We start from the raw sequence: 21,707 nt of genomic DNA, 5'->3' as shown, positions 1-21,707 counted from the left end.
ACTGATTTAAGGTTCTCCCTGTGTCATTTTGTATGTTACCTAATGCCCAGTGTTGAAAAACATAGCCCTATCTTCTCTGATAGGTGCTGTTTCAGGGCTCAGTGCCTCCCATCAGCACTCACAGCAAATAATGGTAAACATTTAGTCAGAAGGAAAATAATGCAAACCACTTCAACACAATTTCCAGAACCATTTCTGCTATTTTTGAACACATTTAAAGAAAATTGTCATAGCAAAATGGCATTAGGTTTAGAGTTCAGTGAACTGAATAGTCAGAATGAGTGCAGTCTTGTTGCAGTACATTCTTGCTGCAGTGCTGTTCACTCACTTTGGGCCCAGTGGTGATAATTTGTGCCTTCTCTCGTGGTTATAAATTCACAGAATCCCAAAATGGTTAAGGTTGAAAGAACTTCTGGGGGTTGTATGGTCCACCCTGTCTGCTTAAGCAGGTTGATCTGCTGTTGGTTGCCCAGGATCATGTTCAGACAGTTTCTCTCTCCAAGAATGGAGACTCCACCTGGGCCACTTGTCCCAGTGCTCAGTCATCCTCATGGTAAAAGGAACCTCCTGAGTTTCAGTTTCTGGCAGCTGTCTCTGGTCCTTTTGTTGGGCACAACAGAAAAGAATGGCTCTGTCTTCTTTGTACCCACTCTCCAGGTGGTTTCTATACTCAGGTTTATATACTTAATATGCTGAGATCCCTCCCTGAGCCTTCTCTTCTCCAGACTGAGCAGCCCCAGCTCTCTGAGCTTTGTCTCACAGGGGACATGCTCCAGTCCATTCACCCTTGTGGCTCTTTGTTGAATTCTCTTCAGGATCTCCATGTCTCCCTTGTACTTGGCTGTGGAGCACAGAACTGGACACAGCACTCCAGGTGTGGCCTATCTAGAGCTGAATGGAGGGAAAGGATCCCCTCCCTTTATCTGCTGGCTTGTGTTCAACCTGGTGTCCACCAGAACCCCAGGTCCTTTCCTGCCAAGCTGCTCTCCAGCTGGCAGTCCCCATCATGTACTTGTGCCTGGGGTTGTTCCTCCCCAAGGGCAGCACTTTGCATTTCCCATTGTTAAACTGCAGGAGATTTGCATCTGCCCAAATTCTCCAGCTTGTCAAGTGCCCTGTGGATGGAGGTACAAGCATGTGTGGTGTATCAGCCACTCCTCCCATTTTTTGTGACCTCTGCAGACTTGATAAATTTGCACTCTGCTCCATCATCCAGGTTATTAATGAAGCTACTGAGCAGAATTGCACTCAGTATTGAGCCCTGTAAGTTCTGACTTCCAGGTGGACTTCGAGCAAGTTTTCAGTCCATCTTCGTGCTTATCCATCCTCTTCTATGTGAGGATCTGTCAGGAGACTGCATTGAAAACCTGCCTGAATTCAGGATAGCCAATATCCACCACTCTCCTGTCATCTGCTGAGCCAATTATTTGATCACAGAAAGTGCTGCAGACTTGATCCTCTTTCAGAGCATCTAGCTGTGTGAACAGTTTGCTGGTATTCACAAATACATGCATATTGTGATATATTTTTTCTTTCATGGATATTTGTTTCTAAAACTGTCTGTGCTTAGTTCATAGTTTTCACATAGGTTCAGCCACTAACATTCTTTAAGCATACATGGTTGTCTCTGGATGATTTTTTTCCTTCTTTTTGTCAATTTTCACTTTTTCCTAAGCAAAAATACCTCTGTCAAGGTCTTTATTTTATACAAAGTAGGTTTTTATAGTTATATATAGCTACATATTACAGCTGGTACGTCCTGTGCAGAAGAACATTATCAACCTCCTGGTTTTAGATAGAAATGAAATGTGCTTTAAAAAAATTATCTGGAGTGCAGCATTTATTCCAATAGAGCCTTATGTTGACCTTTCTTATGAGCTTCTAAATACAAAAGTTAAACTGTACCTATAATTCACAGAGTACAAAGCCAGCAAGACTGTGCTTCTAGGTTACAAAATAAGGAAGTATTAAAGAATCAATAGTGTTTAAAAGTAAAACACTGCTACATTTATTTAAGTGATATTTTCATTACAGGCTTTTGGTGCACCTTCAAGTGTTCTGTCAGTGCATCATCAGCCTGTGGATAAACACAATAAATTAGCATGGAGAATAAATAGTATTCCTGGTGCTGCAGTACTGTGCTCCTTGTGTTTCTGTACAAAATAATTTCTTGTAGTTAAAGCAGCTTGGTGTAGTGGCAGCACAGCAGCCCCAAGTAACTGTTCATTTGCATCCCCCTTTAGCTGCTTGTGTCAGGAGTGAAATACTGCTCTGGGGCAGGGTAACTGGGGGAAATTAGTAAAATTTTCCTTAGGTGGGCGGGCAATGAGACATGAAGTGGCAGAACATTTAAAGCAGTGATTGCACTCAGCAACCCAAGATGCAAATAGCCTTGTTAATTTATGTATCACTTGGAGCTACAGGGGGAATGAAGTGGGGAGGAATTTGGTCCCAAATAGTTCCTATTAGTAGCACGAAATTGGAGGGACCTTGATAACTTTTACTGCAGGTTCTTGGATGAGTCACTTTAGAAGTCTGGTGTGTATGGGCTGCATGCCAGTTCAAACTAATCTGAACTAGCACTGCTTTAGACCTTTTCTCCCCACCATATGTTACTGCCCCTGTCCTTGCAGCAGCATTTGCATATCTTCAATTAGGTAATGAGACACTTACTGACCTTCCTGAAGCGGGAGGGGGAGGTTTGGGGTGCTGCATGAGGCAATCTCTTTCTTGGACTAACACATTGCATTTGCATAAATAGCAGCACCAGTGGAAAGGGAGGGTGCAGGATGGTAGCAGTCCAAAAACCTGATAGATTTAAGTGCCATGTAACAATGTAGAAGTTCACATCTGAAAAGGCCATCAGGGTAAGAAGCAAATTTCAAATCTTGCATGGTGATTACTTGCCTATTTCACTCACTAACAGATCTCCACGAGCTTATGTTGTGTGACAGCAGCAGATGTTGCTTTCTCCATGTGGAGTTGTGGTGCCTAATTGTTTGTGGTTGATGTTCCAGAGTGCATGCAGCAAAGTAAAGAGCTGATCTGGAAACGCCTGGAGTGCCGTGCCAAGAAGAAGGAAGAGTACAAACGCAGACAGGAAGCTGAACAAAGGAGTCTCCTTAGCAAAACTTTTTTTACTGAAGATGTTCATCATTTTCTCAAGGTGAACAAGTAAAAGCTTATTTTCCCTGTTCTATTAGTTTTTAAAGCCAAATGTATTGCAGATTTCTCCCAGTTCTGTAAAATTGGGAATTTTGTGTCCTTGTGAGAATCCTGTCTGGTAGGACAGGTGGACAGGGTCAGAGCCCCTGTTGCCATGGCTGTTCCTGCAGTGTTGGTGGTGTTGCTTTGGAAGAGAATGCCAATGGGGTTAATGCAAAATTATATGTTTGCTAGAAAACATCTTTTGCTTTGCTCTACTGTGTGTTTGCTTCAAGATAGGAAATACCTGGAGGAAAGTACCTAGCCTGCATTACAGAAGGAAACAGTCTGCACTGATCTAATTGCTTTTCTATGAGTGAGGCTCAAAATATTTACCAAATTTCAGGGAAGTAGAGGAAAAACTAATTATGATCTCTGGCAGGATGCCTTGGAGAAGGTTTGCAGTTGATAATTTAATATGGTATACAATGGCCACTGTAATGTTTTCATGCTCATATTTTCTATAGAGATTTGTTGTTATTGTTCCAAATGAATATACAAAATCAGAGTTCTTAGCTGTAAATGCTGAGAGCTGCAGAATTCAAGTAACTGCTGAGAATTGCAAACCCAGGTTATTAAGAATTAAAAAAAAATCAATACTCAATTTTCATGAAAATAAATAATTTAAGGTGAAAGTGGTTACATCCAGCAGCATTAAACTTTTGATGAAATCTAATAACTTAGATAAAATTATTGTATGAGAAGACCCAGATTCCAACTGCAGCAATCTATCAGAATTTATTGGTCTTAACATTGCAATTTTGCACCATGGGGCCATATTCTTTAATTATATTGTATGACTTGGATAAAGCAGTTACTATTTCTGTATGCACTCCTGCCTGGCACCACCTCACTCCAAAACAAGTAGAGCACTTTTTACACCTTTGGCTTTTCATAAAACCAAACTTGAGACAAATAATTCTGTCACACATTTTTGTAGCCAGTGTGCACTTGTGAATGTATTTTCCTTTTAGACATCATTGGACACTCTTGGACCTATCCAAGATTCATTGAACAAAGCTTAAAAATTTTGCTATAAGACCTCTTCCCTACAAAGGTAGAGACACACCGCTTTGTGCAAGAGATGCTCTGTTCTGTACACCTGATGGGCAGATCATTAGTCTAGAGTTTTACTAAGCATGCTCAGCAGCTTTCTATAGGCTGAGCAGGGAGGGGCAGCTTGCACTTCATGCTGCAGGACAGAACACAGCTAAGTTTTAGGATTCTGAAATGCCTATGTACAAATTAAGAAAGTCAGAAATGTAATTCTTTCTGCTACACAGTGGGAGAGTCTTTTGTCCCAGAACAGATGGGGGGGGGGTCTTAAGTGCAGAAACTCTTCAAAGAACAAGAAAAATTTGTACCTGCAGCTCCCATGATTTGACTTAAATAGTTAAAAATAACTTAAATAATCCAGTAATTATTTTGTGAGAACAATCCACTTGGCTCTGAGGAGCTATTTTAAGTTTGTTTCATAATTTCACAGCCATCCCAACAGTAAAGGAACTGGTTGCAAAGCCTCACCACAGAGCTGTACCCATCAAAAACACTTCTTTCTTCTCCCCCTTCACCTCACCAAGGGCTCACACCACCATGGTAGCAGCCTTGCCAGTAACTGACCTTTCTGCTAAATTTTAAGTGGTTGCCAATTATGATGGTGGATCTTGCAATAAATTTCATTCACATCAGATTGCTCTGAACACAAGTAGGATGGTAACAACTGAGTTGCTACAAATCTGATTTTTTTATGACAGAATGAGATATATAGTAAAGGTTAGAGTTCCTATATAATTCTTTCTCCTTCATCTATGTTTCTGTTGGAAAAGGAGGAGTTTAATTTTGTCTTTTACTGCAGAGAATACAGGAATGATCAATGAAGAACACAAACCATAAAGTTTCAGTTACAGTAATCCAGTCTGGCTCTGCCTACCCATGGTGGAAATACAAGTTATAGCAGTTAATTTGTCAACTTCTTTCATAAAGTGTGACTCCATGAAATGTGTGAACTTTCAAGTCTACCTCTACAAGAATGCTGAAGCATTTATGGGCACTTTGGTCCTCTTTAGAAGGGCTCTATTGACATACCTAATGAAAAAAGACATATTTACCATGGGAGTGATAGGGAGCACTTGGCAGATTAAATCAAAATATGGAATATTTATGTATAATGCTACTCATTAGTCTATAGATTGAGGCAGTCTTTGCCTGTGAAATATAATTTTCCATGAGCCTGCCAACACAGTCACCATCCTTACATGAAGAAAGAAATTGCATCTCTCTTAAAACTGTGACCAAGGACTAAGTCAGGACCACATCACAGATCAGCCTTTTAGGAACCACCATGGGACATGGTGACCAACCCCAGTGCAAAATCCCTGTACAGTGGGATACAGCTGCCACTCAGGTGTCTCAGGATGATGTCAGATGACTGTTCTGCACCTCGCAGTAATGGCTGTGATGTAGTGATACTCATACACTGGAAAGCAGGTTTCAAGTCAGATCATTTCACATGTTTTGTAGTAGTATTTACATACTATTTAACCCCATATTGCTGAGGCTAAGAAATTTTATACTCAAGGCTGGAAAAGCCCAAATTAAGGTGGTAAGGCAAGTTCCATTTCCCTCTGAGTCATGGTTCCAGGTAAAAAATTACTGTAGTAGTGATATATGGGAAGAACATCAAGGAGGAAAAGGGAAGGATCACCAGAAACTATTAAGATCTTTTCAGCTATTTAAATACGCCTACTGTGTTTCTTTTTAGGCTTACCATGGGCTGCTGGAGAAGCACAGGCAAGCACTGTGGGATCTGGAGGAGGAGGATGACTGTGAGAGCACAGAGGCTGTTGCTAATCTCTACAAGGTGCCACTTCTAATGATAAATGTCATTTTCTAAATTAATTTTGAAGATTACCTAACCCCACTAAAGGCCTTGGGGAAGACTGGGGAATTGCAGGAAGGATCACCTCCAGGAATTACAGCTCCAGAAGGCTAGGCTGACAAAGCAGAAGATGGAGTCAGGACAGTCTTACATATTAGCTTACCTTTTCCATTATCTTCCCAAAACACTGTTTCCTAACCTCTTGTTAGTCAGAAAATGCCTGCATGGTCTGCCAAAACATGCTGCCCAGGTGGCTGACAAGGCTGCAGTAGTGTTGAGAGCACACAATGTCATTACTACAGGAGGGAGATTTCATTTATGTGGCATAATTATCTCTTCTGCACTGTTACTGGATGATACTGTTCTAAGTGAACTTCACTACATTTCCAAACACAATCTTTTCATTCATTTCTCACAGAAATTTTTTTTTAATTCTAGTTAGTTCCCTGAAATAGGTTCAGATCTTTGGTGTAAGTAATATTTTTACGCTTCTTTTTCTTACTGATTTGGAAAATTCTAGGTGCTTCATGCTTTTGCATCATCTTTAATTATTTTCTGTTTATGCAGAAAAGATATGATAATATGATCTGTGTGGTGAAGCCCAAAACATAGTCAATAGTGACCTTTAATTAGGCTGGAACTAATCACTTTCAGCTCAACAGGATCCTTGTCATGATTAATTATGACTAGATCAGGATATTGTGGAAACTTGTGGTCCCTATCACATACAGCTAATGTAACCATGCAATCTTAATTAGCAGTAGTCCACCTGCACTTTTTCAAATTCATTTGATGAAAAAATAAAGCCAGTGAATCAGAGGAGATAAATGCACAAAGCTGTGTAATATAAGAAAAATCAACATTTCTGCTGATATTACTGTGCTCAGTTCATGATTCATAGTTACTAATTTCTCCATCCCCTTCCTCAATTCATGTGAAGTCTGGAGACTAAACAATTTTTTTGTTTTTGTTTTATGTTACACAGTTCCTCCTCATTTGTGAAATTATATTGCTTTCCTTTATTGTGTACTCTACTTTAGTTACACTAAGACAGGACTGAAAATCCTATTTCTTTCAGTACTTAGCTAAGTTTTCTTTCCCACTAAAGAAAAACAGGTTTGGATAAATTAAGTTTTTCTGGAATTGCCATGTTGCCAGGAGAACTGCACAGACTTGAACTCTGCCAGTTCACCGAGCTCTAGGCCATTATATTCCATATTACAGCTGTTCTCCTATGACTGGACCCAAACACTGCCAGACATGAAAAACTGCAGATACTGTGATCCAACTGGCATCTGTTAAATGAGCATCCATAAATCTTTATTTCCACTTTCTTTTTTTTGCAATAAAACATTTTTACTGTGATATTTCATATAATGAGCAACTACACTTTCTCCCCTTAACCCCAAATACAGATCCTATGAACTGTTTTAAGAGAGGAGGCTGCTTTTGAATGTACCTAATAAGCTAGGAAGAAGAGATAATACAAATGAGAATAACCCCACTGAAGGTAAATGGGGCTGTTCTGACTTCTGCAGCTGAGGACAGTGCAGTGGTTGCATGTTTTCCATAACCAGGGGCATAAAAGCAAAAATGGACTTGCTGTTTTAGGAAGTGCAGCATGTACAAGCACAAGTCTTTCCCTGGGCAGCAGAACTTTGCGTCTTCACTCACTTGCTCCAGGTTTGTTATAGGAAGAAGCTGCTGCTGCTGTTGGGAGAGGCAAGGCAGCGATGGGAAGATGACAGGGATTTGGGATCCTCCCCAGTGCAGTTGTGTGGCTGCAGCTCAAGCAGAGTTAAACAAGCAGGCATTAACTAATTCTCATTGCTTGGGTACTAGCCAGCCTCACATGGCAGCAGTCAGTTTTGGATGCACACCTATATCCCCACTGGGTTTGTACCATAGTCCTGTGTAGAACCAGCTAGTTTGGGCTCTTATGTAAACACTGCAAAGCCTGATGTTGCCTTTCCAAAAGATCTGCACTCCCTGAAGCTTAACTGACAGTCTTTTGCCTTGCAAATGGAGAAGCTGAAACATGATCTCAATGAAAAAGGTGATGTTAAAATATAAGAAAGAGGTCACCATGTGGCTGGGGAGCCAGTGAATATTCTCAGGACAGAAGAAAAGTTGTTACTAACCTCTAAGTGCCACTCCCTTGTGGAAGATCCTTAGCTTGTTCTCACAGTGCTCTTCTAAGCCCTTATCAAATTTCTATGCCTTTTCCATTTTTTCATTTTTCGCTCTTTAAACAGATCAAGATAGATTTATATAACCCCCTAGCACCAGAGAAGTCTGTACTGCTACAGTACATGGAAGAATTATCCAAATTGGTGAATAAATATGTAAAAATTCAATGATCTGGAAGCTGAGTGTGTTTGCATAGAATAATTGAGTAGGTTTGTTTTGTGTACGCATGAATAAATCAATTAAAATGATTTAACCAAGGTAAATGGAATCTGTTGATGCCTGAGTGAATGATGAGTTATAGTTGGAGGATAGTGTAGGACTTTTCAGCCACCCTAGTGGATTAAAAGAGTGTGCTGTAGGTGAATAGTCAGTGTTGAGACACAGGCTCCATAACTAGTTTTTGAAAAGTGTGTTGAAGAATGAGGGCAAATGATTTTGATTATCACAGTATATTATAACTGAAGGAAAAATTGTGCAAAGATAATTGAATGGATCAGCTTAATATTTTCATGAACAGGGTCTGCACAATTATCCTGTATACAAGAGAATTTGTGCTGTTTTAACCATAATTTTCTATTACATGGCAGCAATAACACACCACCCACCCCACTCCCTGCCCCTCTATGTCAAACCTGTCTCAAGTTCAACATATCAAATAATCACCAACATTTAATATTTTCCCTCTTTTTTTCTTTTTGTTGTTGTTGTGTGAACGACCTGTGTATTTCAGTAGGGAAAAGAGAAGTGAAGAGGTTGGGGGATAACACTGCTATTAAGAAAATAGACATGCAGATTGCACAAAGGAAATCAATTAGCAGCTAGTAATGTACTAGTAATTAACCATTACATAGTACATGGTAAGATAGGTCTTTTTCTTCTGCCTTAATTTCAAAACCTTAAAAGCACTATTTATTGTTATTTATAATTACCCTTTGCTGACAGCCATTCACCAGAATGTTACTTAATTTGGCTTGGGAATAAAATGCACAAAAATTTAGACTAAAAGCTATTGAGTCATGAGTGTTATCAATGAGCAAGGCAGTAGATATTTTTTGAATGAGTAGACATAAATGTGAGTTTGAGGAAAAGGGTTTGGTTTTGTCTGTTGTTAATAAAAGGGAGAAAAAATATTTTTGACAAGATAAAAAGCAGAGATTCTCAGAGACTTACTTTCAATAGTTTCCTTATGTAATTTTGTTAATATGAGATGTGGTTGGGGATGCTGGACTGCATTTTTGGGTACCAAGAGCTGGCATCTTTTTAGAGGGAATCAGTTTGTCTCAGGTGGAAATCCCTATCAAGAGACCTCCACCTCAAAAGCTCACTTTTGAAATTTTTGCCCTGTAACTTACCCCAAAAATACAGCATCATCTGATGGACTAAATCTGTGAGCTCATACCATGGGAGCCCATTCTGATTCTGGGTTTGGGCACTATTAGTTTTGCTTTGGTTGCTTCAGTCAAAGCTGATACAAGACATCTGATAGGGGTGGCCTTCATTCTGAAGTCTTCCTCTTGCCTTACTGCATAAGAAAATGGATTTTACCACTATACAGATTCACAATTGGCTAATAGTTAGATCTCATGAGGGACATAACCTTACCCACAAAGGCACATTTCTGAAAATGGAGTACCAAAAGAGAAGATTGAAACTGCCTCCTGAATAAATCAAAGACCAGTGAGGGGGCAAGACTGAAATTTCAGTAGACCTCCATTTTAAATGTGTGGAAATCAAGCTGTGGATCTTTTTTATTAACTTGTGCTAAGGATGACTTCAATGTCACTGTGCTTTTTTGATGTTAGGATGCTTAAAAACAGGTAGGGTTTTCATTTTCCAATTTTGACTTTCCAGAATTCTTCACATGGAAAAGAGAAGTACATGCATCAGCTTTTCCCTGTTTTGAGTGGTGTATCTTCTGAGACTGTTCTGTATCTCAGCATCTTCTGAGTGGATGTGAAGTATCTTCTAGTGGCCAGTGGTGTGTGTGTCCAGTGTCCCAGAATTTTTGATGTATTTATGGGATGTATGATCCGAGTAACAAATCTCTGTCCTTTGAAGACACAATATAGTTTGGGAGATGAATCTTTTACCTCCTAACCAAGTGTCCTAGCCCCTGAGCTTCTGGGGCCACATGCAGCAGTGTTCCACAGCTTCGATCAGATGCTTAATTCTTTCAAGAAAATGTTCTATCACAAGTTAACAAGTAGTTGTGCAGTTGCCTCTTTGAGATAATAGATACTTTTCAATGGCTGGCATGTAAAAGAAACTACAACCAGCCTCTCTAAATACATTTTCCTGCTTCACAATTTCACTATTCACTCATCAATATGTAGGAACCTTTTAATCTTTTAGGTTTAAGGGGGAGAATTAATATTGTTCTTTGAGTGAAATCTGATAAGCTATTTATTTCCCCTGTTTTTTGAAAAAATTACATATTTACTGCCTTGTTTAAAATTCAGATGCACTCAGCATTTTAATCTAAGCCCATTTTATTTCCATGTGTACCCCATGGTATTTCTTTATGCTTGATGTATTTCTCTGGGGATTTTTTGAAAAGCTTTGAGATTGACTGCCAGGTACTACAAACAGGTTCATTCAATACTGCAATCAGCTATTCTATTAATAGAATCAATTTGAATAAATTTCATCAAGTCAAAGCTCTAAAAACAAGAGATGGCATATCAGGAAGCTTGTAAAAATATTTGTAGAGGCTCTAGTCCAAAAATAAGATCCTGGAAGCAGTACTGATTTTCCTTTTCTTTCCTGTGGAAAATAACTTTTACAATACATAGTGTGCCATCCCTGCTCACAGACAGACTTTATTGCAGTTTGAAATCAAGTATATTCCTTAGAGTACAAACAGTTTTGAACTATTTTGTTAGCTTGAGTCACTGGGTAGAGTTCAATCACATCTGCAATCTTTCCTAAATGTAGACTTAGTATTTCCCCTCCCAGATTTTTAAAGGCCATTTTGCCACATTTTTTAAGTGCTGCATTAAACAGCATGGCCACTGTGTTGTCCCTGTGGTGTGGCCTCTGGGTGCAGAGTGCTGTCTTCTTAGGTCTGGAATGCAAGGGCTGCCTGGACTCTGATGTCCATGTGATTGTCACATTAATGAGGTGATATAGATAAGTAATTCTGTTGGAACATGACCTAACCACATTTTTCTTCAGTCCCTGTCCCCACTGTGGTAGTGCCAAAGGTGAGCCTACAGTATAATTTGAAGGTGCAAGGGGTACAGGCAGAACAAAATGTCATCGACAACAAGGAATAAAATACCATATTTTTGTTCTGTGCAAAATATTTCATAGCAAATAATAACACAGAGCTGTGAGCGTGCCAGGGAAATGCTATCAGTTCCTCAGCAAAATAGGTTTAAAAGGGATTTAGCTGCCATTGTTTGAGAATAGAATTCCTTAACATCCTGCCTGAGATCTTTTGATCGACTGCTGTAGAAATGCCACAGACTCCTCTAGACTCCTTCTGAACTGTTTCAGACCCAATAGAAATTCTTATATCACTGAACACTCAGTAAAGGCAGGAGAATTAATATGTCCTGAAAGGCTGGTAAAGCTCAGAGGAGAGATTACAAAGATAGAGCCATTATTCTTTAACTGTTGTATGGGATATTTAGATTAGAAGTGCAGTATCTTTGAGTTTATGTTAAACCTGAGAACTTGGAGTCTTGGATTTTAAAATAACAGCAGAAGAGAGAATTCAAGCAAATAATTTGGCATTGCTTTTGGCAAATTAAGCCAGGCCTACAACTACACGGATTATTAAGATGGTATAAATCATGCCTCTTTTTGTAATAGGAACTTGTAATATAATAATTAGGAGTAGGGGCAATAATCCTTCAGCACAGGATACACCTGTGTAGCAAATGCTCCCCTAATGATATGGTCATGTCTAGATTGTGAGCAATCACTAGAAATGGGAAAAGTATTATCAGAAGTTACATATTATGTTGGGTCTTTGACTAGTAATTCTCGTACTTACATCCAGCAATCATTTTCAAAAAGCTGTAGTCCAATTTGCAAGAATTTAGAATACTTTGAGATTAAAGAAAGCCAGTGGGAGCTGGATTCTGAAAATCCTGCCTTCTTTAAACAGGTAAGAGAGTGGAAAGACAGCTCATTTCAAAGGTGCAGTGAACATGTTTTTTAGCATTGTGCCTCAGTTTTATCCATAAGAAGAGGTTACTGCAGGGAGCTGTTAAGCTATTTATTGTTTGTGAAACAGCTAATTAATATGGTGATTAGCATCCTAGAGGGATCATAGGAGGAAAATAATTATTTAGTACTCAGTGCACAGCTTGTATATTTTACAATAAATTAGAAATATTAAAATATTTTTCAGAAATCAATCAGTTCAAAGGATATTTATAAAGCTAAACATGGAACAGATAAAGGTGCTGTGAAAACATTACATGAACCCCAAATGTACCATTATGGGGCCACAGAACTATATTTTATATTCAACCTAAGTTCTGGTCTTTATTTCTTGAGTTCTTGTCCTTGCACTTTTTTATTATTATTTTTTAGTATTTTGTATTTTATAATTCAATATCTAGCAGTTGGAATGGGCTCTTACACAATAGTACATTATAGCAGTATATGCCCTCCCCCGAAAAAAATTCCACTAGAACTTCTGTTGTCTGTGAGCTGCAGACAAGCATATTTCACATCTAGGTAAATGTCCCTATGTTTCTGTTGAGAGGTTCTGTATTTTGATCATCTAAGAAACTGTAATTCAACCTGTATTTAAAAGAGGGCAGCATCTAGAAAACCTGACTTGTTCTTTTAACAGGCAGCCTTCAGAGAGTTTTAAAAACATGGTCAGTATTTTAAAGAAAAGAAAGAAAGATCTGTGTTTCCAAGAGGGTTAACACTGGTTTGCAATGAAAGCAAGCCCAGCTAGGCAGTAAGGCTTCTTGGAGTGGTAAGATCAGGAGTTCACAGAGAAATAGCTCATCATCCTGCAGGAATACTGCAGTGCCTGTGTGACTTTCCAGTGTGGTTTTGTTCCCTTTTCAGCTGGGAAAGCTACCTGTCCCCACTCCTGCCCAGAAATGATCTCAAATGGCATCCAGTTTGCCAGCACAGCTCCTGTCACCACTGTGCATTTGACAGTGAAACTAGAGCTGAGTTTTTAGCTTGGATGCCATCTGACTAAATCACCTCAACACTTCTTGTGAGTGAAACAGTCTCAGCAACTTAAAACTATTCATGTGGGACTGGTTTCATTAAAACCACCAGAAGATGTTTGTTTTCCTAGGCTTGAAACTATTCTGCATCAGGATGAATTTGACTAATTCTATTCTTCAAGCATTAAAGAGTGTCATACATTGAAGTACCAACTACTGACATGGCTAATGTCACTTTTGTCTAGCTAAATCCATACCATCCTTTTTAACTCTTCCCTCTTTCTTCATTCATTTCGTATCAGCACCTGAGAAAATGTGCCTACGAGGTGTTGTGCTACACCAGATTGTTTCCACAGCCACTTTCAAAATAGGCATTTTTATAACACATCTCCATAGTAAAACAAGATATTGTTTTCTGCTGCAGTCACATGTAAGCAACAGTTAGGGCACAGGGACTCATGTGGTCTTGCCACTGTTGCATTTTAAATGCCTTGTGTAGCTTGAACCAAAACATTTTGTTGTTCCATTTACAAAATCTGGTCCTTTTAACTCAAGCCTTAGTGGCATTGGATTTTAGCTCTAGGATTTGGGCACCAGACCAGTGTATTCACATGGTTCCCTCACCGGCATCAATTGTGGAACATGCAGGGGAACAGCTCCAAAGGGCTGAGGGTTTACTTTGTCACCTGTTTCTCTCTGTCCTCTCTGTGCCTCTCTTAGGAGCTGTACTCTAAGGCTTCCCATGCTTTAACAGAGTTGGTGACAGAGCTATTTCTTCAGACCCTTCCTGTGGTGACCAGCCTCTCTGTAAAAGAATGTGAGCTTCTGAAGGAGGAATGGCAGGAGAATTTGGTCCCTCAGCTGGAGAAATGGGAGAATCACCGCCAGAGACACTGGAAGCTTTTCCAGGAGCAGCTACTGCAAGAAAAAGAAGTAAGATCCATGTTATGCTTTGAGATCTCAGTGTCTTAAAAATGGGATACAGGAAAAAATGATCAAGATACTTATCTGTGGAAGTGTTTAGTGTATAATTATATAGCCTGGTCCAGACACAACTCTAGGCTGAGGAGGAGCAGTCTTATCTGTAGCATGGAGTGAATATGTATGCTGTGCATGTAGGCTTGCATAGAGGAGTCAGAGAGTAATTACTGAACATCTGTCCACAGTGTTTGACAGCTTTGTCAGCACATAAACACTTTCTGGCAAGGCTGCTCTCTGATGTCCTCAGCTCTTGGCATCTACAGAAACACTTCAAAAAAAGCTTCACCGGGTCTGTTTGGAGAGGGTACATATAAATACAGTTTACAGGCAAGAAAGCCTTGCAATGATAAAGATTTCTTACTTATTTTTAAGTATTAATACTGTAATAACTGGAAACATATGATATGTCCTTTTATAAACTTACTCTCTCTGCAAAGGTGGAAAAACACACATTCAGCTTTCCTGCTCTTTGTGTGTGCCCACATAGGGGGCATTGACACCAGAGGAGAAAACAAGAGTAGGGTGAGACAGGTGTCTTTAGCATCAGACTGGGGCTCAAATATGCCTTCAGGTTATTCATGCAGTCCTGTGTCACTGTTAACACTGCTTCTAACACAGCTTAGTCAAAGAAAGACCTCCTCTATTCAAAAGTGTGTCCTTTCCTAAATGTTAAGTGTGTGCTGCAATGTACAGAGTAATTGGATGTTCTTAAATAAAATGTTGGCAGTTTTCTTTAATACTGGCAGAATCACACTTTCCCTTGCCCTCATTCTGCAGTGTCTAGACAATCCAGTACATTGTTAATGAGGTACTGAGCAAGGCCCTAATTATTGCAAACTGCATTAAGGTGTTCAACTTTTTCACCCACTCACATTTAGGATTCTGCTGTAAAACACTGTGATTCAGGAAACTGTGGGCTCCCTACTAAATCTGGTAGGGTTGTTTGCTAACCAGTGGGTTTAGAATACCCTTGGTGATACAAAAGTAAAATTTTTCATTGAAAACATTGAGACATTTTCTTTTTTTCTTTTACATTTTCCTTAATCTGGAGTTATGCAACATGCACCTTGCTAATCTTTTTATTTTTCCATTATTGTAACTGACCTGTTTTGACACCTGCATTGGTGTCACAGGGCTATATAACAAACTAAACTGAATGGTGCTTGGGACCAACCACTGATGCTAGCACTGGGTCTGCTCACATGCTCAGTTAAATTTGTATTTTCCAGGACTGTTGGTTGGCATTTACTGTTTATTTTGGCATACCTGTACCTTCGGTGATTAATGAAACAATGCCTGACCTCAATTTTTTAAAAAATTATTTTGCTCCTTTTAATCAAGGATTAGATTAGAATACCTGACTTGTCAAGTTTGAACCTTGCTGTTGATTTTCACATTCATCCAGGGTGCACAAATTGCCTGTCCTTGTATGTGCATGGCTTGGGCAGCTTGGCCTGGTAGGTGAACCACAAGCACATCTTGTAGCACACAGAGCCCTCAGCAATGTGGTGGATTCACTGTCACAGAAAAACACAGAGAAGCAGGAGGTTTGGTGTGCAACTTGTGAATAAATACCATGTCAGAAAGCACATTAGGGCACCTCTGCTGTGTGCCTTCCACTGTCCCATTGAACCTCAGCCATGGTTCAGGGCTGGAGGGGATGTGTTTAACAAACAAGAGACTTCCCACAGAGGGGAGACATCTCAAGTCTGATGTTTTGGTCCAAAAATGCTGTTTGTACATTCCTCTGTTGCTATCATTGGGCACACTGTTGAGTGGAAAAACCATACCCTGGGAATTGTTCTCAAAGGATTTAAAGGATTAGTTCATCTCCAGCGCTCAGCTGCTAGATAATAGGTCTCTGGGCAGCACTGTGTGGTGGATTCATTGTATGTGAATTCAGGTGTTCTGGTCATGCTCAAGCACAGCTTGTTTAAATTATTAAATTGAATTTCCCTCACTTTGTGTACCCTAGCATGCATAATGTAAAAGAGATGACTTCCTAGCTGGGAAAAAAATTAAAATAAAATAATAAAGGGTTTGCTGACATCATCAACAGTAATTACTGAGATATAGAGCTATAGAGGAATTAACTTAGCAGTGACAGAGCTCTCCCATTGGTCTCTGAGTCATCAGCACTGCAGCTGGGCTTTATTCAATACAAAAATTCAATACAAAAAGTGACAGACAGAGCTGTCCTAAGGACAAGTGATTCTGCAGGATAAATTCCAAGAAGAGATAAGAGTTTCTTATAGTGAGAAATTCGTCTTAGGATTCCTCAAGACAATATTCTGTGCAGGAGCCTAAGTGCCTTTTTTAACTTCACGCTTGTGGCTTTTTGGAAGGGATTTGAACTGGAAAAAAATCTGCATTATCTCCAAAGAGAGCATGCAGGGAGATAACTATTCCACCAAAGCTAGGCTGGCAAATTTTCATGAGTCTGAAAAACATAATAATGCATTATATTGTGTTCAAATGAAATGTGCATTTCTTGTCCCTTTCCTACTATAAAACAGCAGCATGAACATTTTAACAATAAGCTGACATTTGCATCCTACAAAAAGGGACACTTGGTTTCTACCTTAAGAAGAGATATTGGACACTTGTGCCAGATGATTATGTCATTTGGGAGAGCCCATAGATGTTAGAGTTCTGGGTTTGACAAAAGATCCATAAATCCACAGTCATATTGTCAGGCCTTTTAAGTTTTCAGGCATTTTGCAGCAGGAGATATGTCTTTCATTTGCCCCTTGATAAATGTGCTGTGCTGGGAGTTACAGTTACCTGCTTTACAGGCCTGGGAAGTCTTAACACCAGAAAACTTTTCACTAGGGAATTTATGTGTGCTTTTCAAAGTGTCTCTAAAGGACATTTTTCCCTTTTACTCGAACCACTTTTTTTAAATGATCTTTCCTAGCATTTATACGTGTCTGGAATATGATGTCCTTTGGGTGAAAAGAAATACTTTTACAACTGATAAGAAAAAAATTCAGTTTCATATATAGCTTTGCCTTCTAGGCTTGAGGATATGAGTGAGGCAAATGGGAGTAAATGACTAGTGAAAATAAATTTTAAGCATTTTCCCACATAGTCCCTAATTCATGATTTCTGTAGAGAGCAGTTCCAGGGAGCAGCCTCCTGCACCAGGCTGAGACTCACTTGGCAGTCAGTGTGCATCGCACCCCATCTACAGGCTGAGACAGGGAAATCACTTTCCTTTCCTTCCCTGAATAATCTGTTCTAAAGGTGTCAAAACAGAAAGGAGAGGCATATTCCTCACCTTTATTGCCAGAGAGTAATACTTAACTTCAGCAGTGCTTCAGAAGATCTTGTAATGCACTTATGACTGAGAAGCAAAATATTTGAAAGCCTACAGAATAAAAATGGGATGAGATTTCCATCCATTCCCACATCCTTGCTTGTTACCCAGAAAGTTGAACTGGCCCTTGATTACCAGTTTTGACAGGGTGGGCATTTTATCACTTTCTCTGGTTAATTTTTTCATAGTGACTGGAATAACACTTCAAGAAGCCAGACATTCCTTAGAGCTTTACTCTCTCATTTACCATGCTTTTGTCACTGGTTTTACTGGTTGAATACAGGGATCAGAGAGCCTGAGCCATGACTCTCCCTCCTTTCCTCTTGTTCTTTTACTAACATGACTGAGGTACTTTTATTGTTTAGTTTAATAACTGTGTACTGGAGGAATATCTGCTGTATTCTCAGTTTCCCACTGGTCTCAGGGAGGTGCAGAATAATTTGATAAATTCTGCATATGGACTACCTCAAATGCACTCTTAATGGAAAAGGTGACTCATTCTTTATAAGGAACTCCTCACTACTACAGAACTAGGTTGTTTCTCCATAAACAGAAATAAAGAACAACTGCAAGAAGCACTGGCATTTGTATCATTGACAGTGATAGGATATACTTTTAGATAGGATATACTGATAACAAACAAGCTGCTATATTTTGAGTTCTTAGCTGCAATATTATATCATTTACCATTCCAACTGCAATTCAAGTATCAATTCCTGAAGGCATTCTGTCTCTTGGTGATATATACCCTCATGCTGTTTCACTGGCCCTTCAAGAGCAACTTCTCAGTAAATAATCAGGTCTCCAGAAATGATGGAAATCCACAGCTGAACCACAGCCAGCCTCTCACTGGAAATAACATTACTTCTGGAAAGTAAAAGGTCATTTTCAGGCTTTCTTTGAACTGCTGAAAGAGACATTAAAGTACACAATTTGATGGATCTACAAGGTGTGTGCAGAGAGGTATGAAACCCTAGGAGCTAAATCCACAGAGCTGCTAAAGGGAAATGCTGATAACAATTATTACTTCAAGCAAGTCTTTGCCATCTGTCATGATGATACCTGAAGACCTGATAGACCTTAATTTGATGCTTGCAGCATGCAGTCAGAGAAGACAGTGTGCTCAGCTGTGCTCTGTGATTATCAGACTCGCCTAGCCTCAGATCAGTTGAGATCTGGCTACACAGGTACATCTGAGGCTCTTGCCAAGAGCAGCCTGGTGGGTCTCCAGTGCCATGCAGTCTTTGGGGCTGTGCTTCTCATGCTCAGCTGCACTCTTCCCATCTGTCACTTGTTGTTGACTGCCTGCCCTCCCATCCTTGTCAGGCATCCTGCTCAGGAACATGTGTTTTGGTAAGGTTTTCTACATGAAGAGAGGTCAGTTAGCTGTGTCACTGTGTATTCCACAGGGAAGGCACTAGCCATGAAAGAAATACATTTTTATTTTGAAGCCAAAACAAAGTTTCTGATGTTCACTGCACTTCCCAGGGGAGTTCATTCTGTGCTCACAGAGAAAGCCTCTCTCAATGAAAAAACTCATATCCAGCAGAGATGCCCAATTAGCACTCCTAATTTCTAACACTAACAAAAAATTGTGCAATTATACATTTGTGCTGGCTTTAGCACCAGATGGAAACTAAACTGCAAATGAACCACTCCCCTTCCCCTGCCTGTTTCACTAAGGGAATGGCAAAAGCAGAGAGTATGGGTTGAGATAATACTTTACTGAAAGCACAAAGCCATGGAGTAAGAAATTCACAATAACAACAGCAATATTAATAGCAAAGGTGTACAAAAAGAGAAGGGGTTTTACCCAGCAAAAAGGAGTTCACTACTGGGAAAAAACAGATGGCAGATGCTCCCTATAGGTTGTGTCCACTTGGTTTCCCAGACAAAGGTGATATGGAGACCATTCCCACTCACTGCCTACATGGTCAGCAGGAACAAAGGCAGGATGGCAAGGGAACTCCCACGGCTAACATTTCCCACACCCCCCAGCCCGAAACAGTGGAAGCCAGTGACAAATAAATCCCCTGAGTCAGGCTGTGCTGCTGCTCTGCTGGGCTCACTTCTGCACAGGTGTCTGTGCTGCTGTTTCTCCTGCCTCACTGTGCTGGTCCTGCCAGGTCACTTCCACTTTTCCAACCATTCTGCCACCTCCTTTCTGCTCAGCTCAGCTCAGCTGGCCCAGCCTCAGCTCAGCTGTTGTCAGTTGGGCTCCTCTCAACTGGACTAGGGTTCAGTCCCACCAGTCTTTCCCCCGTGGCAGCGTCTGCACGGGCTCTGTCAGTTCAGCCCTGCTGTTTGCTGTTATACTGAATAGTACCTCTCAGAACTTCTAGGTAAAATGGTTGTTATATTTAGATGCAGAAAACACACAAAATATTATCAGGATCCACTGGCCTCTCTCTCTCTCTCTCTGTTAAAAAAAATTACAGAAATAGCTGTTCCTGATGTATAATTGTACAATTTGCTGATATTTTGTGTAATACTCAAGTATATATCAGTAGTTATGAGCACTGGTGCCGCTGTCCTTTCAGCACTAAGTGCTGGAGCTGCGTTCCAGAAAAAACAGGAGGGGGAGCAGGAGTGCAGTGGGGGCTGGATCTGCAGGGGCTGATGCTGACACCTTCCTTCTCTAGAGAGAGGCAAAATGGTGCCCACTTCTGAAGAGTGTGCTCATTTTCACCCCAAAACCACTCCCACGTGTATGATGTGGGTGGGATAGAATCAACTTGGATGTGCCCACACTGCACTGAGCTTCACCCCCTCCTGCAGCCAGGATAACATCTAATCCTTTGCTGGACATACTGATCTAGTGAAACCTGCCTGTCTGCCATAATTGAAAATTTAGTCTCTCGTGTTCTGAATGATGCTGGAACACAAAGTGAAATTGTCAGACATCCTGGGTATTGTATTTAATTTGGGTCTCTGAATACATCAGCAGGTAACCTACTTTTATTCATCTGTCAGTAGCATAAATTACACTCTTCATCTTACAGTAAGAGTTGGAGCCTTGCAAATATTTCAGTTTATGACTTAAATACTGGCAACATACTAAACTAAATCTTAACTCCATGTCTCCAAAAGTTTACAGTCTAATGGCAAATTCATCAAAATTCATTTAAAGATTAAATTCTTCAATCTAAATATCACTGTGAAGGAGCTGTAAACTTGCAGTCCATATACTTGTCTAATCACTTAATCTCCATTTCCAATTATTAGCACTGTTTACTGTGACAGAAGTGTGATGGAAGATGATACCTGTATTTTTTTCAGTGAAAATAAAAACTATATTCTCTACTAGTGAAAAGAAAAAAATAAATAAAAAGCCTGCTGAAACCAGCTGGTGAGAGTCAATGCAGTATTTTGTGCTGTATTGGTATTTTTTTCTTGTTCGTCTGTAACTGAAACCAAAAAATCTGTAGAATTTTTGTGGAAACACAGTTCAGGGCTGATTCAAACCAGTACAAAGCTTTTATTTTCATTTTATTTGAGTTTTGTTTAGGATTTTGATAATTGGAAAAAAATAGTAGAATAATTTTAATCCAGAATGAGTTTGTTTTTGAAAGCAAAGGATGATTTTTCCAGCAAAATATTCAGTTGTTTCTTTATGTAGTAACTGCTGAAATCAGAGTGTCTTATATTTGTAATTCTTTTCTCTGCTTTTAGCTCTGGATAACAGAATATGCTCTGTCTGCTGTGATGCAAAAGCAGCTGTCTGAGAAACAAGAGAAGATAATTCAAGGTGTCGTGAGCAGGCTAGGATGCCTCAGTGATGAGTAAGCACAGTTTCATCCATGAGCAGTGGGGTAAAACTTCCCTGCTGCATGCCCAGATAAAAACTTGTGTACATCACATTGTGGAAAGCAGCGTTGAGAGATTATTAACACTTCAGACAGAGAGCCAATTGGTCTTGCTTTTTTGTCAGGGTATCAAAAGCAAATTTAAAAATGTAGACATATCAGGACTCCTAGAAATTAGAAAA

General features: G+C 39.8%; 1 protein-coding gene across 2 annotated transcripts in view; it reads left to right on the top strand.

Annotated features, from left to right (window-relative positions):
- EVC (EvC ciliary complex subunit 1) overlaps positions 1–21,707 on the top strand; it is a 49,529-nt gene that overhangs the window by 16,654 nt on the left and 11,168 nt on the right. For both annotated transcript variants that reach the window (XM_005485746.4, XM_074541749.1), the window contains exons 10-13: positions 3,018–3,166; positions 5,966–6,064; positions 14,140–14,352; positions 21,392–21,501. In XM_005485746.4, the coding sequence (XP_005485803.3) occupies positions 3,018–3,166; positions 5,966–6,064; positions 14,140–14,352; positions 21,392–21,501 (571 nt within the window). The remainder of the gene's footprint in view (positions 1–3,017; positions 3,167–5,965; positions 6,065–14,139; positions 14,353–21,391; positions 21,502–21,707) is intronic.

The sequence above is a fragment of the Zonotrichia albicollis genome, chromosome 5, assembly GCF_047830755.1.
Source record: "Zonotrichia albicollis isolate bZonAlb1 chromosome 5, bZonAlb1.hap1, whole genome shotgun sequence".
NCBI classification, from domain to species: Eukaryota; Metazoa; Chordata; class Aves; order Passeriformes; family Passerellidae; genus Zonotrichia; species Zonotrichia albicollis.
The sequence above is the reverse complement of the archived record's forward strand: the minus strand, read 5'-3'. Positions and strand labels throughout refer to the sequence as shown.